The sequence below is a fragment of the Scyliorhinus canicula genome, chromosome 9 (assembly GCF_902713615.1).
Source record: "Scyliorhinus canicula chromosome 9, sScyCan1.1, whole genome shotgun sequence".
NCBI lineage: Eukaryota > Metazoa > Chordata > Chondrichthyes > Carcharhiniformes > Scyliorhinidae > Scyliorhinus > Scyliorhinus canicula.
The window spans coordinates 37,807,976-37,825,781 of NC_052154.1; the positions used below are offsets into that span (position 1 = coordinate 37,807,976).

At 43.0% G+C, this 17,806-nt stretch overlaps 1 protein-coding gene across 1 annotated transcript in view; it reads left to right on the plus strand.

Moving 5' to 3' along the window:
* The first annotated feature begins 1,095 nt into the window (after window positions 1-1,095).
* klhdc4 (kelch domain containing 4) overlaps window positions 1,096-17,806 on the plus strand; it is a 98,007-nt gene continuing 81,296 nt past the window's right edge. The window contains exons 1-5 of the mRNA XM_038806524.1: window positions 1,096-1,314; window positions 8,345-8,436; window positions 12,554-12,632; window positions 15,410-15,508; window positions 16,949-17,085. Coding sequence (XP_038662452.1) covers window positions 1,216-1,314; window positions 8,345-8,436; window positions 12,554-12,632; window positions 15,410-15,508; window positions 16,949-17,085 — 506 coding nt within the window. The 5' untranslated portion in view covers window positions 1,096-1,215. The remainder of the gene's footprint in view (window positions 1,315-8,344; window positions 8,437-12,553; window positions 12,633-15,409; window positions 15,509-16,948; window positions 17,086-17,806) is intronic.

Below are 17,806 nucleotides of genomic sequence, written 5' to 3' on the forward strand. Positions count from 1 at the left end.
TAGGCCTGCACCCCATATCCTTTTAACCCATTTTTAAATCAGAAATATATCTAACTTCTTCTTGTAACCATTTAATAAATCAGACTCCACCGCACCAAGGGGCAGCGGGTTCCACAACTTCACCACCCTCTGCGAGAAGTAGTTCCTCCTCATCTCAATTGTAAATCTACCGCCACTCAACCAATACCTGTGACCTCGCGTTCTAGATAGTCCTACAAGGATGAACATTTGGTCTACTTTTACTTCATCAATCCCTCTTAGTATTTTATATACCTCAATATACCCTTCTCATTCTCCAGCAAGTATGAGCCCAAACTGTTCAATCTCTCCCCATACGTCAACCTTTTCGTCCCTGGAATCAATCTGGTGAACCTCCTCTGAACTGCATCCAATGGCACTACATCCTTCCTCAAATAAGGAGACCAAAACTGGACATAATATTCCACATGTGTTCTCACCAACACCCTATACAATTGCAACAACACTTTTCTTTTATACTCCAATCCTTTGGCAATAAATGCTAATATTCAATTTGTCTTTTTAATTACATGCTGTACCTGTATACGGAGTTTCAAAATTCATGAACAAAGACACCCAGATCCCTCTGCCCAGCTGCATTTTGAATCTGTTTTCCATTTCGATAACAAATCGCCTTTCCATTTTTTCGAGCAAAATCCTCACACTTATCCACATTAAACTCCATCTGCCAAATTTTGGCAGATTATGTGCTGAATTTTCTGGAATGGGCTTTGAACTTTCTGACCCACAAACGAAAGTGCTACCATTGAACCAAAGCTGACGCCTTGAACAAGACTAATTACAGTTTTTAAAAAAATATATCAGTCATTTCAAAGTGTACAGTGAATTTCATCCATTGCCCTCATGCAGTAAATTGGACCACGGAAGCGGCTATGTGGCCATTCGCCAGTTAGCGGCGCTGTGGAGGGCGCGGCGTCCGGAGCCGCAGGAGGATGTTATCTGCGCACGCGCAGTATTTCTATTGTTTCTCGGAAGAGTCGGCGAGCTCGGAGCCGGGAGGGCGGGTGTGTTTAGAGGCGGTCAACCTTTTACGCGGCGCGGGGGTGTCTCGGAGCCGCCTGTGTTTGACCCGGATGTATTTATCTGTGTGGTGAGGGCCTGACCGCACGTGGCGAGCTCCGCGCGCGTTAACCGGCCAGCGGAGAGGGAGTGAGAAGGACCGGGAGGGGTGGCATCATGGGCAAAAAGAATAAAAAGGACAAGAAGGGGAAGGGAGCTGATAAAACCGCGGCTAAAATGGAGAAAAAAGTCTCCAAACGGTCGAAGAAGGAGGAGGTGAGGAAGGAGAATTGGGAGAGTAAGAGACCGGGAGTTGGATGGAAATTGTCATTTATGTCCCTGCTTTCAACCCTCAGCTTCTGCAGAGATTACTTATTTCATTGGCAGTAATACTTTTTAAAAAAAAAAACATTTTTTCCTTGAGGATTTATTAATTTAACAATTAGGAAGGTGATCGAGTTGAGGTGTACTAGGGGTCCACTGGACTATAGGTGTAGAAATGTGAGCACAGGCTGCTGACATGTCGATACTTGCATCAACTTATTACCCTTTCGGCACTTTTTTTTCTTCTGGTGCTGTCTGTGTACTAATAAAGTAAACCTACAGTGTTAATTAGTTTCAATTCAATAGGCTGACCCTGTCTTGGAGGTCAGGGTGGGTACAGGGATGTGCCAGTCTTTGCATGCAAGCTTTGTGCTGCTCTCAGTAACCCAGCTAGAACAGTAGCTTCTTTATGCTGTCCAGTCCCAGATTGACCTCAGCACCAGGAAAGAGCTCTGTGGCATTTCCAGCAAATGTTTTTGTGTGATTTTCAGAAGTGCCCTGGGTCCAAAAAGGATGGCAAAGACTTTAAAATTAGGTTTGGCATAAGCCCCACCAATGGCATGGTTTGACTTTGGAGTCACTTAGTTTTAGTGTTTTGTAGTAGGAACTAATTTGCAGTAAAGCATGGTTTACTTTGGGTGACTGTGGAGTTTGTGTGTCCTCACCATGTCTGCGTGGGTTTCCTCTGGGTGCTCTGGTTTCCCCCTTACATAGATTATCATAGAATTTACAGTGCAGAAGGAGGCCATTTGTCCCATCGAGTCTGCACCGGCCCTTAGAAAATGCACCCCATTTAAGCCCACACCGCCAACCTATCCTAGCAACCCCACCTAACCTTTTTGGACAATAAGGGCAATTTAGCATGGCCAGACCACCTAACCTGCACATCTTTGGATTGTGGGAGGAAACTGGAGCACCCGGAGGAAACCCACGCAGACACGGGGAGAAAATGCAGACTCCGCACAGACAGTTACCTAAGCCGGGAATTGAACCTGGGACCCTGTAGCCGTGAAGCAATGGTGCTGACCACTGTGCTACCGTACAGTCCAAAGCTCGGGGTTACGGGGATAGGACGGGTGTGGGCCTAGGTAGAGTGCTCTTTTGGAGGGTTGGTGCATACTTGATGGGCTGAAAGGCCACCTTCTGCACTGTAGGCATTCTATGGGATTAATGTCGTCAGTAATAGTCCTAAAAACAAAATTTGTCCCTATTTTGCACAAGGAGTTATTCATTTAATACTTATAAAGTGCTTGATGGAGGTGAGGATGGGTGTAGATGGAATTTAGTGTTTAGGGGTCCACCTAGTTGTACCTGCCAAATTTTAAGAACAGAACAAACTTGTGAATGATAGAAAGTCTTTTGGTCCATCAATAGTTCTTACTCCTGTTCTTGTCTACAACTATTTTTGTATCTAATTGTGATTTGAATAAACCTGTGATTTTTTTATTTTATTGCTATGATTGTAAGATTATTCCTGATGTTACTGTTGGGTAAAGGAGGTTTATTGGAAATAACTGGAATTTATATATCTTATTAATATTTTAGTATTTAAATCATTTTACCACTTGCATTGTGGTAGCATCAATTTTATCCATAGCAAAGTAAACTCCAAACATCTAGCTTTAATTCCATCCTTGCGTTTCCTTTCGTCAATCTCATTTTGGACCTCTGGCTGACCATGGTAAAGTTTATCAGAAAGTTATTCTTGATAGTCAAAATTATTTGAAATTACACTGAAACCTGTAGTACCCAGCTTCAAGCTAGCCATCTATGTTTTGGAGCCACTTTGTGTGTCTACATGCAAATGAAAATGTGCATCGACCAGGTTGCATTAAGTTTATCCACTGGTGTCCCTGCTGTAAGAGATTGGGAATTCCTACACACGTGGAAATCATGGTAAGCATTCCAGCCAGTTAGAACTTGCGAGGGATACAAGAACATGAGGAACAGGACTTGGCCACACAGCCTCTTAAGCCTGCTTCGCCATTTATGACCAATCTGATCTTGGCCTCAACTTTATTTTCCTGCCTAGCCTCTCTAACAGTTGACTTGCTTGAAGTTGTGCATTGATAGAAACATACAAATTAGGACCAGGAGTTGGCCATTTGTCCCCTTGAGCCAGCTGCAACATTCAATAAGACCATGGCTGATTTGGTTGTGGCCTCAATTACATTTTATTGCACGCCCCCTACTGCTCTTTATTCATCGAGAACCTACCTGCCTCTGCTTTAAAACAGTTCAATGACTGCCTCCACCGTTTCTGGGGAAGAGAGTCCACAGATTCACGAGCCTCTGAGAAAAAAAATTTGAATCTCTATCCAACCTTTCTTCATAAAATGATCCCCTCATTCCAGAAATCAGTCGAGTGAACTTTCTCTGAACTGCTTCTAATGCAATTATATGCTTTCTTAAATATGGAGATGAAAACTGAGGAGGAAATAAACACATTGCGGGGGAAAGTGCTTTCAACACTTTCTCCTTCAGGAACTCACATACTTGTGTTTTTTTTACTCTATTACAAGTGAAACCATGCTTGCTAAACCTGAAACTTGTATCAGAAGGATCGTTAAATTATTTTTTTCCCCTATATTTCGATATTTTTTGCAAGTTGAATTGGCAAAACAGATTCCTGAATGTAATGACAAAATCATAACATTTCTGTTTCTAATTACTTTTTGCCCAAATACCAGTTTCTATCAAGTTCTTTTAACGCATAATTTCCTGATTTTTACCACTGATTTGAAGTTGAACATGAAAATCCCACTAGGATTTTGATTCGGTGATTAAAAAGAAAATCAATGTCCCTTAGTGACAAGCCAAGCTATGCACTTTCAGGGTGCTTATGAAGTCTGAGAGTTGTCAGCTTTTTTGAAACAGTTTGTCAGTTTTCCATGTAGGCAACAGTGGTATGATTGCAATTCCTCTGCTAATTTTATGAAATATGCAGGGCATTGATATAAAGTAAGGTATTATTTGACACCATACTTTCCAAGCATCCCAACTCACACTTCAGTGTCAGCTGAATGTATTTGTAATTCTGCAATGTCCAACTCTCTTGGATGTAAGTCCATGCCTTGATGTAGAATGAATGTGCTTTTAATTATTTGATCATGGATGTGGGTGTTGCTGGCTCGGCCAGCATTTATTACCCATCCCTGACGGATGGATGGAGTCAGATGTCAGCCAGACCAGGTAATGACAACAGTGACATTGACATTTGTGAGCCAGGTGGATTTATAAGACAATTGACAATGCAGGTCATCATTAGACCTTTAATTTCAGGTTCTTTTTATTGAGTTCAAATTTCACCATCTGCCATGATGGGATTTGAACCTGGGTCTCCAAAGCCTTACCATGTGTTTCTGGATTCCCAGTCCAGTAACAATGCCACTACACCACCGCTTCCCAGTTTGGGTCAGTTCCTAATCTCAGTTAGGACTTGAAGAGGAGGCTAAATTGCCAAATAGCATAGGAAAACAAAAGGTGCTACACTTGTGAACTGGTGATTGTGGTAAAGGAATTCATACAAAAATAAAAATATTGATCTAAAATTAAACCAGAAATACTGGAAATTCTCGCCTGCAGAATCTGCAGAGCGAAACAGGACTAGCATTTTAGATTGACCTTCGATCAGAACTAGAGAAAGCTGAGAGATATAACTGGTTTTACACATACACAGGCAGGGAAAAGGAGCAGCAGAGAAACAACAAAAAGGAATGTCGGTAATGAGTGGAAGGCTGACTGAAAAGCTGGCGACCTGAAATGTTAACTCTGTTTCTTGCTTCACAAACTGTTTCTTGCTGCAGAGGTGCTGCTGGACTTGCTGAATATTTGCACCATTTTTGTTTTTTATTTCAGATTTTCAGCATGTTCCACGGTATTTTGCTTTTGAGAAGGGATTATGATGCACATCAGAAGGGATGGAGAGGGTAGTGCAATAATGAGACGAGTAAAGAAACAAAAGTTGGGAATAGTAAAACCATTAATACCAACTGTGTGGAAAAAAATGGTTTTGATCAGAAAGTGTTGAACTCCATGTGTGCCAAAAGTGAATGTCCAGCCAAAAGATGAGGTGCTATTCCGTTAGCTTACTGTGAACATCTTTGGAACAGTGAAGGAGGTTGAGGACAGTGACTTCATAGTGGGAGTGCGGTGAAGAATTAAAATGATAGGTGATCAGAAACTTGAGGTCACCCTTGCAGACTGAAGACATTCAATCTGCATTTGGTCTCCTCAATATAGAGGAACCCTCTCAGAATTCTGAGAGACACGTATCTCTCCAGTCCCCACTATACGCTGCTCTTTTTTTCCTAATTTCTTTTGAGAAGGCTGTGGTGAGATATCGCCTTCAACCGCTGCAGTCCATGTGTAGGTGCACCCACAGTGCTGTCATGAAGTGAGTTCCAGAATTTTGATTCAGTGACAGTGAAGGAATGGTGTGTGGCTTGAAGGGGAACTTGCAGGTGGTGGTGTTCCCGTGCGTTGCACTTGTCCTATGTGGTACAAGTTGTGGGTTTGAAAGCTGTTGTTGAAGCTTGGCGAGTTGCTGCAATGTATCTTTTATATAATATACACAGCCATCACTGTGCCTTGATGGTGGAGGAGTGAATGTTGGTGGAGGTGCCAATCAAATGGGCTGCTTTGTCTCCAATGGCGTCAAGCTTCTTGAGTTTTGTTGGAACTGCACTCAACCAAGCAAGTGGGGACTATTCCATTACACTCCTGACATGTCTTATAGATGGAGGACATGCTTTGGGGAGTTAGCAGGTGAGTTACTTGCCTCTGAATTCCCAGCCTTTGACCTGCTCTTGTACTCAAAGTACTTATATGGCTGGTCCAATTCAGTTTCTGGTCAATGATAATTTCCAGAATGTTGGTGGTGGGGAAATTTAGTGATGGTCATGCCATTGAATGTCAAAGGGAACATGGTTAGATTCTCTCTTGTTGGAAATGGTCATTGCCTGGCTTGTGTGGCACAAATGTTACTTCCCATTTATCACCCAAACCTGGATATTGTCCATGTCTTGCTGTATATGCTTCATAGAATCCCTACAGTGCAGATGGAGACCATTCAGCCCATTGAATCTGCACCAAACCTCCAAAAGAGCCCCTTACCTAGGTCCACACCCCACTTTATGCCCATAACCCCACCTAATGTTTTGACACTGAAGAGAAATTTTGCATGGCCAATCCACCTAACTTACACATCTTTGGATTGTGGTAGGAAACCGGAGCACCTGGAGACACACTGAGTATGTGCAAACTCCACACAGTCACCCAAGGCTGGAATCAAACCCAGGTCCCTGACATTGTGATGCAGCGGCGCTAACCACTGTGGACTGCTTTTGTATCAGAGTTGTGAATGGAGCTGAGCGTTGTGCAAGCATCAGCAAAATCCCCATTTCTGACCTTATGGGGAAAGGTCATTACTGAATCAGCTCACGATAGTTGTGCCTAAGACACTTTCCTGAGGAATGTCCTGGTTCGGAGATGATTGGCCTCTAACAAACACAACCATATTTGAGCTAGGTACGACTCCCAACAAATGGAGATTTTTCCCAGATTCTCATTGACGTAAATTATGCTAGGGCACTTTAATGGCACACTTGGTTCAACAAATCCTATTAAAAAGCACTTGTGCTTCTTTTAGTATACGGTTTTTACTGCTCACGTTGGGGGTCTACTGTTCACTGGGGCCCACTTATTGGGTGGCCACTTTGCACAATATCTATCTGCTTAGTCCACAAGCCTGACATTGAATTTATCGTCGCTTGTCATTTTAGCTAACCACCCAAATCCTACTTCGACTTCTCTGTCGTCAGTTGCTTCTGGTGAAATTCAGCAGTATTTGAGGAAGAGCACCTAATTTCTCAATAAGGCAATTTACAGCCTTCAGGATTCTTGAGTGCAATGATCTTAAATTGTCACCACTGTCTTAATTTTGTATACCACAGCTGTTGATTATGATTCAGCAATTTACATTTACACCTCTGGCCCCATCTTTAGATTCTGTACCCGCCCTTTTACCATCGACACCCCTGCCTTGTACCATCATAACCAATTCTTTTTTTTCCCCAAATAAGGGACCATTTAGTGTGGCTAATCTACCTACTGTGCATGTCTTTGGGTTGTGGGAGTGAGATGTGGGGAAAATGTGCAAACTCCACACGGACGGTGACCTGGGGCTGGGATCAAATCCAGGTCCTCGGTGCCTTGAGGCAGCAGTGCTAACCACTGCACCAACGTGCCCTACATCTCTCGCGTATGGCAAAAAGTTCATCAATCTTTGTTTCTTACTCCACAGATGTTCCCCGACCTGCTGAGTATTTCCCACTTTTTCTGTTTTTACTTGCATTCATATAACCGTTTTCAGGAGATTATGATGTCCTGCAATGTTTGACAACCAATTTTGTGCTTTTTTTTGATCTGGTGTGGCTATATATGACAATGTGGTATCTATCTTGGGCACAGTCGGGTAGTCCCACAAGTAACAGATTATCATCATTTGTTTTGCTGATGTTGGTAGAGGAGCAGATAGTGAGCAGGATCCAGAGGTGGGTACCATTGCTCTTCAAAATGGTGCCATGGGATCTTTTATGCCTACCTAAGAGAGCAGACATTGATAGTATCTCTGATTATGCAGGACTCCCATCAGTACAGTACTCAAATGACAGCATGGATTATTATGTGTTGAAGTCCCTGAAGTGGAATTTGAAACCACATCCCTTTTGTCTTGGGCAAAAGTGCTACCGCTGGGCCAAGGCTGACACCTCATGCTATCGTTGTTTATTGGGAGCAAGGTGCTGGAGGAACTATAATAAGAAGAAACCCATGTTGAGTTAATAATGATCAAGTCTAAATTCTGTTGCACTATTATTGCATTTTAATTTTTATAATATCGTTGGTGTTTAATCTTGTTGCAAGTTATGGTTAAAGTTCTGAAAAGGCAGTTTGCTAAAGATATTCTGTTCATTCCACTCAGGAAGATCTAGAAACACTGATAGCTGAATTCAGGCAACTTGATGCAAAAAAGAGCCAAGTAACAGAAGTGGCCTGTTCTCTTCCTTTGCCACGGTAAGTAGTGAAAAGAAACAATCTATGTTCTGTGATTCTGCTGAGAGTTTTGTACTTCAGATTAGCTTTTGTCACTTTCCCTTCCCTTTCTGAACAAATTACTTAGGTTACAGTACTACATCACTGTCTTTCTTCAAAACAGTTACAAATAAAGCAACAAAGGAAGGCTATTCAGCTCACTGTCTTCTGGTCTTGTTTCAGAACCTGATCTGACTACTAAAGGAGAAACCTAGCATAAAAAAGTACTTCAGGACATACTGTGACAACAAAAACAAAAACTTAGAATAATTACTTGAAAAGACATGCACAGTAGTAGGTTATTTGGCCCTCTGCTCCTGTGCTGCCTCCCTGAAGATCTGAACCCTCTGGCCTTTTTCCATACCCTTCATTTTCCTTTCTTTGTCAAATGTTTACCCTATTTTCTTTTAAAAGATATAACTATTTTGTGTCACACCAGTGTTGATGTTGCATGCGTGAAAGACCCTTTATAAAACATATTTCTCTTAGCCCTTTTGTGGTGATCATTAAAACTCATCCCCTCTAATTATCAAGTCACTCAGCAGTGGAAATTGTATTTCCTTACCCAACTCAAGTAAAACCGTTTTAATGATTTTGAATTTTTAAAGTTACATAGAAACCACAGCACAGAAACAGGCCATTTGGCTGAACTATTCTATGCTGCTCTTTAAACTCAACGTATTCTATTTTCCCCCTTCATGTGTGCATCAAGCCTCCCTTTAAAAAGGTATTTACTTCAACCACTGCATATGGCATCAAGCTCCACATCTTCAACAATCTTCTTGTAAACCTTTCCTAAATTCTTTATCTGACATTGTTACTTGCAATCTTATATTAATGAGTCTTTGCATTGGACTCAACCCACAAGTGAGAATTTCTCCACAACCATGCTTTTGAACCCTTCAATAATTTAAAAGATCTCTATTGACTCTCTTTTTTGTCTTCTTTTCCGAGAATACAGCCCCAAACAGTTTATTCTTTCCTGATAATTGCAACTTCTCAATTCTTGTAATATTCTTGTCATATCTCCGTTTTTCTGTGGTGGAGTATTTGATTCAACCGTACCAATTTTAGCATTTTCAAAATGATAGAAGTAGTGCTGGTAAAAAAAATTTATTTAATGAGTGACTTTACTGTTGGAAATGGGAAATTGACGCAGCTGTTCTATTTTTCACTGATGGTAAAGACTCAATCCTTTGAGGGGAAATTCCTTGCTACGTATTAATCCAAGGAGCTTCAGCTCCACGGTGTTAATCTGCTTCATTATATTTTCAAGCCTGGTGGTTATTGCAAGCTATTGCTTTCCAGTGTGTCATCTTTCGTCCATGTTTTTCAAACAAAACAGTTATGTTTTACAGAGGGAGTGTGGAGTGAGGTGGCAGGGGAGAAAGGAAGTCAAATCTGCATTTGATGTTTTAAAAATAATAGTGAAGTAACTTTTAAGGCAGAGAAAAGTCTATGGTTTGGAAATGCCATGCGTTTTATCTAATTTCAAGGCCTTGGTTTCTAAACAAGGTTAAAAGAGTTTGTGTGAGCATGACAACAACCTGGACAGGTTAGAGATGTGGAAGCGATGGCAGTCTTAATGACAGGCCGTTTTTGTCTAGAATAATTACTTACAGATAGGCAGGACTGGGAATCTAGGGGCAGGATTAATGCCAGAGACCTGTGGGAATTGTCCTTGGCACAATGTGGGGTAAGAAGGGAGGAAGTCCGGGAATCCTTCCATTTGCCAAAGGCGATGGATGTGCAGCAAGCAAATGCATTTCATGGGTTGTCTTCACATGGCACATCTTTGATGGATGAAGAGGTCTATTCTTGAGAGCAGTTACCAAGTATTGTTGTGGGTTAATGTTTGCATTAGTGATCTTTTGCCAAGCTATTGGTCATCATAGTAGTGTATACCAGACCACAGGAGATATCGACATTTTCCTCTATCGTCATCTAGTGATTCCCTGTTGGGATAATCTATATCTGTGGAACATTCATGTTATGCTTGCAAGAATCCTTGAAGGGGAGCTTTGGGCATTCTACTGGTTGTCTGACTCTGGCTAAGACACTGTACTGAGAGTCCTTGGTATGTAACCATCTTTCATCCTGCATTGTGCCCAAGCCAATTAACCTCTTTGATGGGTGCTAACAAGTTTGGAAATTATGCATTTGGGAAAACTGCTGCACACATGATTTGTCCTGCCACGATCTACACAAGGCATCACAGACAGTAAAGATGGAAATGTTCAGCTTCTTGAGAGCTATCAAGCCATAATTCACAGCCACACAGCAAGGGTGGAGGAATTTGTCATTATTTGGGCGGGGGTTCAGGGAGGCTCGGGTAACAATTGGAGGAACGGAGAAAGTCTCTGGCCACGAATGAGACATTGTGGCCACAGTGATCATCAGGGGATGGGGAGGCTCTGGTCAGAATTGTAGGAGGATGGAGGGTCTGGTTGAGCTTAGAGGGAGGGAGCTTTATACCCTCCAATTATTTTTGTTGCCTATTCATTTCACTGTGCAGTAGCTTTACATTTTTTTGTGCGGCTCCACTTGGACTCAATTTCTGCACGCTCACATTCGACTTGCTGTGCAGTTGAGCACTCTACAGGTAACATTGGTAGGCAGGAGATGGGATCTTCTAGTCCTGATCAGGAAGAAGAGAAGCTTTTTTAATGTATTTTAATTATTGCTCACTGGGTGTGGGCATCGCTGGCTAGACCAACATGAATTGGCCATCCCTAATTGCTCTCGAGACGGTGCTGGTGAGCCCATTCTTGAGCCGCTGCAGTTCACATGTTGTAGGAACACCTGCAATGCTGTTAGTGAGGGAGTTCTCCAATTTTGACCCACTGACAGTAAAGGAATGGTGATAGAGTTCCAAGTCAGGATGGTGTGTAACTTGGATGGGAACTTGCATGTGATGATATTTTCATGTATCTGCTGCCCTTGTGCTTGGTGCTAGAGGTCACTGGTTTGGAAGGTGCTGTCGAAAGAACCTGGATGAGTAACTGCAATGCACCTTGTAGCTGGCATATATCGCTGCTGGTGATGGAGGAAGTGAATGTTTAAGTTGGTGGATGGGTTGTCAATCAAGTAGGCTGCTTTGTCAAGCTTCTTGAGTGTTGTTGGAGCTGTACACATCCAGGCAAGTGGAGAGTATTCTATTACACTCCTGACCTGTGCCTTGATGATGATGGTCAGGCTTTGGGGAGTCACGAGGTGAGTTACTTTCCGCAGAATTCCCAGCCTGTGACCTACTGCTATAGCCACAGTATTTGTACTCCCGGTCCAGTTCAATTTATGGCCAATGATAACTCCCAGGATGTTGAGTGGAGGATTCAGTGATGGTAATGTCATGGGGAGATGGTTAGATTCTCTCTTGTTGGAATGGTCATTGCCAGCCATTTAAGTGGGAACCAACGTTCACACCACACATCTGTTGTCCAGGTGGTGCTGCATTTGGACATGGACAGCTTCATTATCTGAGGAGTCGCGAATGGTGCTGAACGTTGTGCAATCATCAGCGAACACCCCCACTGGATGCCCCACTCAGTCAAATGCTGCCTTGATGTCAAGGGCAGTCACTCCCACCACATATGTCCAGCTCTTTTATCCATGTTTGGACCAATCTAACGTGGCCAGGAGCTGAGTGGCCCTGGCAGAATCCAAACTCCCTGTCAGTGAGATTGATAACACTATCCACAACACTTTCTATCACTTTGCTGATGATTGTGGGTAGACTGATGAAGCAGTAATTGGCTGGATTGGATTTTTTCTGCTTTTTGTGGATAGGACATATCTGGTCAATTTTCCTTTTAGCTTTGGTAGAGGTGTGGTTAGTCTTCGGTACTAATACCCTTATTATTTATATTATGTCTGTTATAACTGACTTGGTATGACTAATGCATGCTCTTAAATAAACAAATTCCTTGTCTCTGGAGTAATATGGAAATTGAGCTCCGTTTTATATTGTGATGGGATGCTCACCCTTAACTTCTATCCAAAATAGAAAACACACCATTTCCAGTATTAGCATCAGTCATTAAAAAAAACCTGCCTATTTGTTTTATTATAAGTTTGACATTTTTTTTTGTTTTTCTGACAGGTTGAATGCATCATTTTCACCGTACCCTGAGAAAGATGAATTAATTCTCTTTGGAGGTGAATATTTCAATGGCCAAAAGGTAAAGTATTCACTGTTCTATGATGGCACAGTTTTGGGGCTTGCCTCGGTCAATCAATAAGAAAGAAAAATCTTGTACTTGTATAACACTTTTCAGAGCTTCAGGATATCCCAAAGTAAATAATAGTCAAAGAGATGCACATGAAGTGCAGTTGCATTGTACTTTAAAAAAAAAAAAAAGTATTTTATTACAAACATGTATAAAAACAGTTTACAGCAAACAAACACCCCGAGAAACATGCTTCCCAACAATCAACTATACAGTCTGTACAGATTTTTTTCTCTTTTTCACCCTCCCCCATGATGAAGAGCTCCTCCAACATGGTCACAAACATTCCCTGCCTTTCTTCAAACCCCCCTGAAGAATCCCTTAACTCATACTTTATCTTCTCTAATTGCAGGAAGTCATACAGGTCACCCAACCAAGTTGCTACCCTGGTGACAATGCCGACCGGCACTCCAGCAAAATTTGTCGCCGTGCAATCAGAGGCAAAGGCCAAGACATCGGCCTTCCTCCTCTTCCATGAGCTCCGGGTCTGAGACCCCAAATATTACCATTAAAGAGCCTGGGTTCACCTCCTCCTCCACTATCCTGGCTGAGACTGCGAATACTCTCACCAGAATCTTCCCAATTTTTCCCAACCCCAAAACATGTGCACGTGATTCGCTGGCCCCCGCCTACACCTCTCACACTCCTCTGCTACCCCCTGAAAGAACCCACTCATTTTTGCCCGAGTAATTATGCAACCTGTGCACCACCTTAAACTGCATCAGGCTCATCCTTGCGCATGAGGAGGTCCCGTTTACCCTACGCAGTGCGTCATTCCATACTCTCCAATTGATCTCCCCTCCCAACTCCGCTTCCCATTGCTCCTTAATCTTCACCTGCTCGCCTTCCTGCTCTCCCAGCCATTTGTATATATCCCCAATTCTTCCCTCCCCATCCACATCTGGGAGCAGCAGTTGCTCCAGCAGGGTGTTACCTGGCAACCTAGGCATCTCCCTCCAGATCTTTCGCGCAAAGTCCCTAACCTGCAGATACCTGAACTCTAACTCCCTCGGAGGCTGTACCCTCTCCCTTAGCTCCTCCAGACTGGCGAACCCTTCCTCCAAATACTGATCCCTTACCTTGACCAGCCCCACTTCCCTCCACCTCCTGTATACACTATCCATCCACCCAGCTCAAACTCATTATTCTCGCACAGCTGCATTAGCCACCCTAAAATGCCTTCTCAACTGATTCCATATCTTCACTGTGGACTGCACCACCAAGCTCCTTGAATACCTACTTGGAGCCATTGGCAATGCTAGTTGCACTGCACTTTAGGCAAACGTGGTGGCCATTTTGCACACAGTGATGTACCACAATCAGTGACTAAAAGCCGACATCCAAGAGGCATTGTGGACAATTGGGGGCAGTGGAATTGTATACCACCACAATCTAACCACAAAACCAGGCATACCTTCATTTCTTCTTCACTATCAAGCTAGATATCGAACCCTGGTTCAAAAGAAGGTGTGAAAGTACATAAGGAAGAGCAGGACAAATGTGAAAATGAGCTGGCAAACGTCTAGCTACAACACAGAACCATATACGAGTTACTTAACAAGTACAACAGAGTGAAGTGATCACATAAACAACAGATGAGGTCAAAAACTCTCCAGTCCTACCTTATCCAACCACGAATGATTGTAACAATTAGTCGGAGGAAGAGGCTTCCGGTCCTCAGCGATGGTGGAGCTCAGCATGTGAGTCCAAAAGACAAGGCTAGGGTGTTTTCAACCATGCTGAGCCAGGGCTAGGGCGGATGATCATTCTAGCAGGTCCCCACCACAACAGATGACACTCCGCAAGAGGGGAATGATTATATACTGAAGTATTGCAAATAGCTTTTGCAGTCTAGAAACTTAAATGATGAATTGATGTTGGAAGAGAGAAGCATTTTGGATGTTGTAAGTTTGAATCATTGCATCTCATTATAAAATCTTTCAAGATTAATGATTTAAAAAAAAGAAAGAAAAAGTATTTATACAGTGCCTTTGACAACTTGCTTTACAAGCATAGGTAATTGTGAAATGTAGTCCCTGTCCCAAGACCCCATAAAAAGTAATTTGATAATTACATGATAATTGTTGTTTTAGTGATGATTTAAGCAATAACTATTAATCTGGACGCTGCAAGCACTGGAAGAACTTTCCTGCTCTTTGAATAGTGCCATGTGATCTTTAATGCCCCTCCATGGAATGTACCTCGATTTAAAGTTTCACCTGAAAAACTGTACCTCCATAAGTGCAGTCACAGTGCTTGTGATTTTTGTATGTTGTATTTCTGGAACTGTCAATATTGTGAAATTTCCAGCTGTGAGGCAAATGCCTGACATGTTAACAAATTCTAAAAATATAAAGATAGTTAACAGTGGCAAGTTGCATTTGTAACATGTGCCATAGGGAACAGCTAAGTGGCTTTACTATAATCTTCTCTTGACTTTCACCCTCTTTTGTGAATTTCTCATTTGTTGTCTCATTGTCTGGAGGATTTGTAAAACTGACGTCTGATCTAAACTTGCTCGTTTCCTGCCAAGTGTGTCAGGTTAAAATTAGTGTTTGTCTAGATTGAGAGACAGTTAAGAGTATATCTGTTCAGCTGTTCTGCAATGTCAGAAGCCAAAGAACTGTCTCAGTCTTGTTCAGTATGGAAATGGTGCATGGTGGAATGAAGTGGGGGGAAAATGATATATAGATGGTGATACTCCTGTTAATTGTTTTCTACTATTGCAGACTTTTCTCTATAATGAACTATATTTGTACAACATCAAGAAAAATTCATGGACAAAACTGGAAATCCCAAATCCACCAGCTCCTCGCTCTGCACATCAGGTAAACTTGGGTAAAGAAATGCAAACAGTAAGAGAACAAGGGTGTTGTTTTCCCTCTTGGGGATCTGGACTTCTAGCAATTATAATAGTATGCAAACAAGTTGCTGATCACGCATAATATTTATCAGTCAAAAGGATTTGATAGTTCTTATTTTATCAAAGTGGGGACTCCATGCAGATTATTTTGTTTGCTTTCTTTTCAACTTGATCCAATAATAGTGGGTCTGGCACTATTTTAACTAATATTTTGAAACATATTTGGAGAATCCTCACTTTTTCAGAAAAGGAAAGTGAATAGTTACATTTGTCTGGTGAACTTGGGTCTTATCATTCATCTCTCAACCAAAAAAATGTACCTTTTGCCTCATTCTGAATATATTAGTGTCAATGGTCTTAAATAAATACTGTGGGCGCGATTCTCCGACCCCCACGCCGGATGGGAGAATCGCGGGAGTGCCAGGCGATTCCTGCAACGCCGCCCTGGCACCCGCATGCAATTCTCTCTCTCTCTTCTCCCCCCCCCCCCCCCCCCAAACGGCGTGCCGCGTTTTACGACAGGCCGCTCAAAGAATCGCCGCTTTCCGTTTCTAACGGTCGAGCAGCAGTTCTCCGGCCCGGATGGGCTGAGCGGCCTGCCCAATCCGACCGGTTCATTCCGGCGCCAACCACACCTGGTCGCTGCCAGCGCGAACGCTGCGTATGCGGCCTGTTTGGGGGAGGGGGGGGGTGGGGGGGGAGAGGATCGAGCACCAGGGGGGTACTCAGGAGGGGTCTGGCCCGCGATCGGTGCCCACCGATCGGCGGGCCGGCGTCTCTAAAGGACGCACTCTTTTTTCCTCCACCCGCAAGATCAATCCTTCATGTCTTGCGGTACGCCCGCGGGGAGGACGGCAACTGCGCATGCGCGGGTGACGTCATTTAAGTGCCGCCGGCCGCGTCATTTATGCGGTGCCGCTTTGAAACGGGCGCCAAGGCCCGGCACACGAAATTGAAGCGACGCTACTCCTAGCCCCCTGGGGGTGGGAGAATAGGGGGCGAGGAGCGGCCTCCGATGCCGGAGTGAAACACTCCGGCTTTCACTCCGGCGTCGGTACTTAGTCTCCCGTTGGGAGGATCGCGCCCTATATTTCATTGGTGACATGTTTCAGGAAGTGAGATCTAATAGCATGAAATTAAGCTTTGCTCTTGCCAATGGTGATTTTCCTTGTCTCGGTTTGGTACGTCTTAGGTTTAAGATTAGGAGCTTAGAAGATTGAGTTTAAATTAAAGGTCTATGAAAGATTTATTTTATAATATTTAAGCAAAAATTGGTATTGTTTCACCATGCAGTATCACTATAACATGCTACACTGCTATACTTTCTCCACTAATGAATAGAGTTCAGTGTAACACAGGATGTTGTAGAAATGTTAGTGTAACATTTATTTTGGTACCGTGACAGGTTGTGGTGGTTTCTCAAGATGGTGGACAACTTTGGGTGTTTGGAGGAGAGTTTGCATCCCCAAATGGTGAACAATTTTATCATTATAAGGACCTTTGGGTGCTGCATCTTGCAACTAAGACGTGGGAACAAATCAAGTAAGAACTATTTTGTACCTGATTACAGATAGAAAAAAGTTTCTAATTTTTTGTTTAACACCTTAGTGCTATATTATTTAACCATTCTTTTATCAAAACAGAATCATTTAGTCACAGCACAATTAATCTCCTGCCAGTATAGTCACTATACCATACTGTAACAGTTCTCCTACACTTAGATTAAAAATGGGTCTTTGCCATTGTTCTCTAACTAATCAGAATCTAAGGATTGAATTTTCCAGCCCCGAAACTGGCGGGCATCATTGTGGGCGTGATGGGAAACTTTGCCATCCCACTCACGATTATGGCCGCTGGCGTCATCGAATCCTTATCATCGAATCCCTACAGTGCAGAAAGAGTCTGCACCGGCCCTTGGACAGAGCACCCTGCTTTAGCCCACGTCTCTACCCTATCCCCGTAACCCAGTAACCTCACCAAATCTTTTGAACACTTGAGGGGCAATTTAGCGTGGCCAATCCGCCTAACCTGTACATCTTTGGACTGTGGGAGGAAACCGGAACACCCGGAGGAAACCCATGCATACATGGGGAGTAAGTGCAAACTCCACACAGTCAACTGAGGCCAGAATTGAAACCGAGTTCCTGGAGCTGTGAGGCAACTGTGCTAACCATTGTGCCACCATGCCACCTGTGCGGGGTCAGCGAATCCTGGCCTAATTTTCTTATGAGGACCCTGCTTCATATACAGCTGATGGGTATCA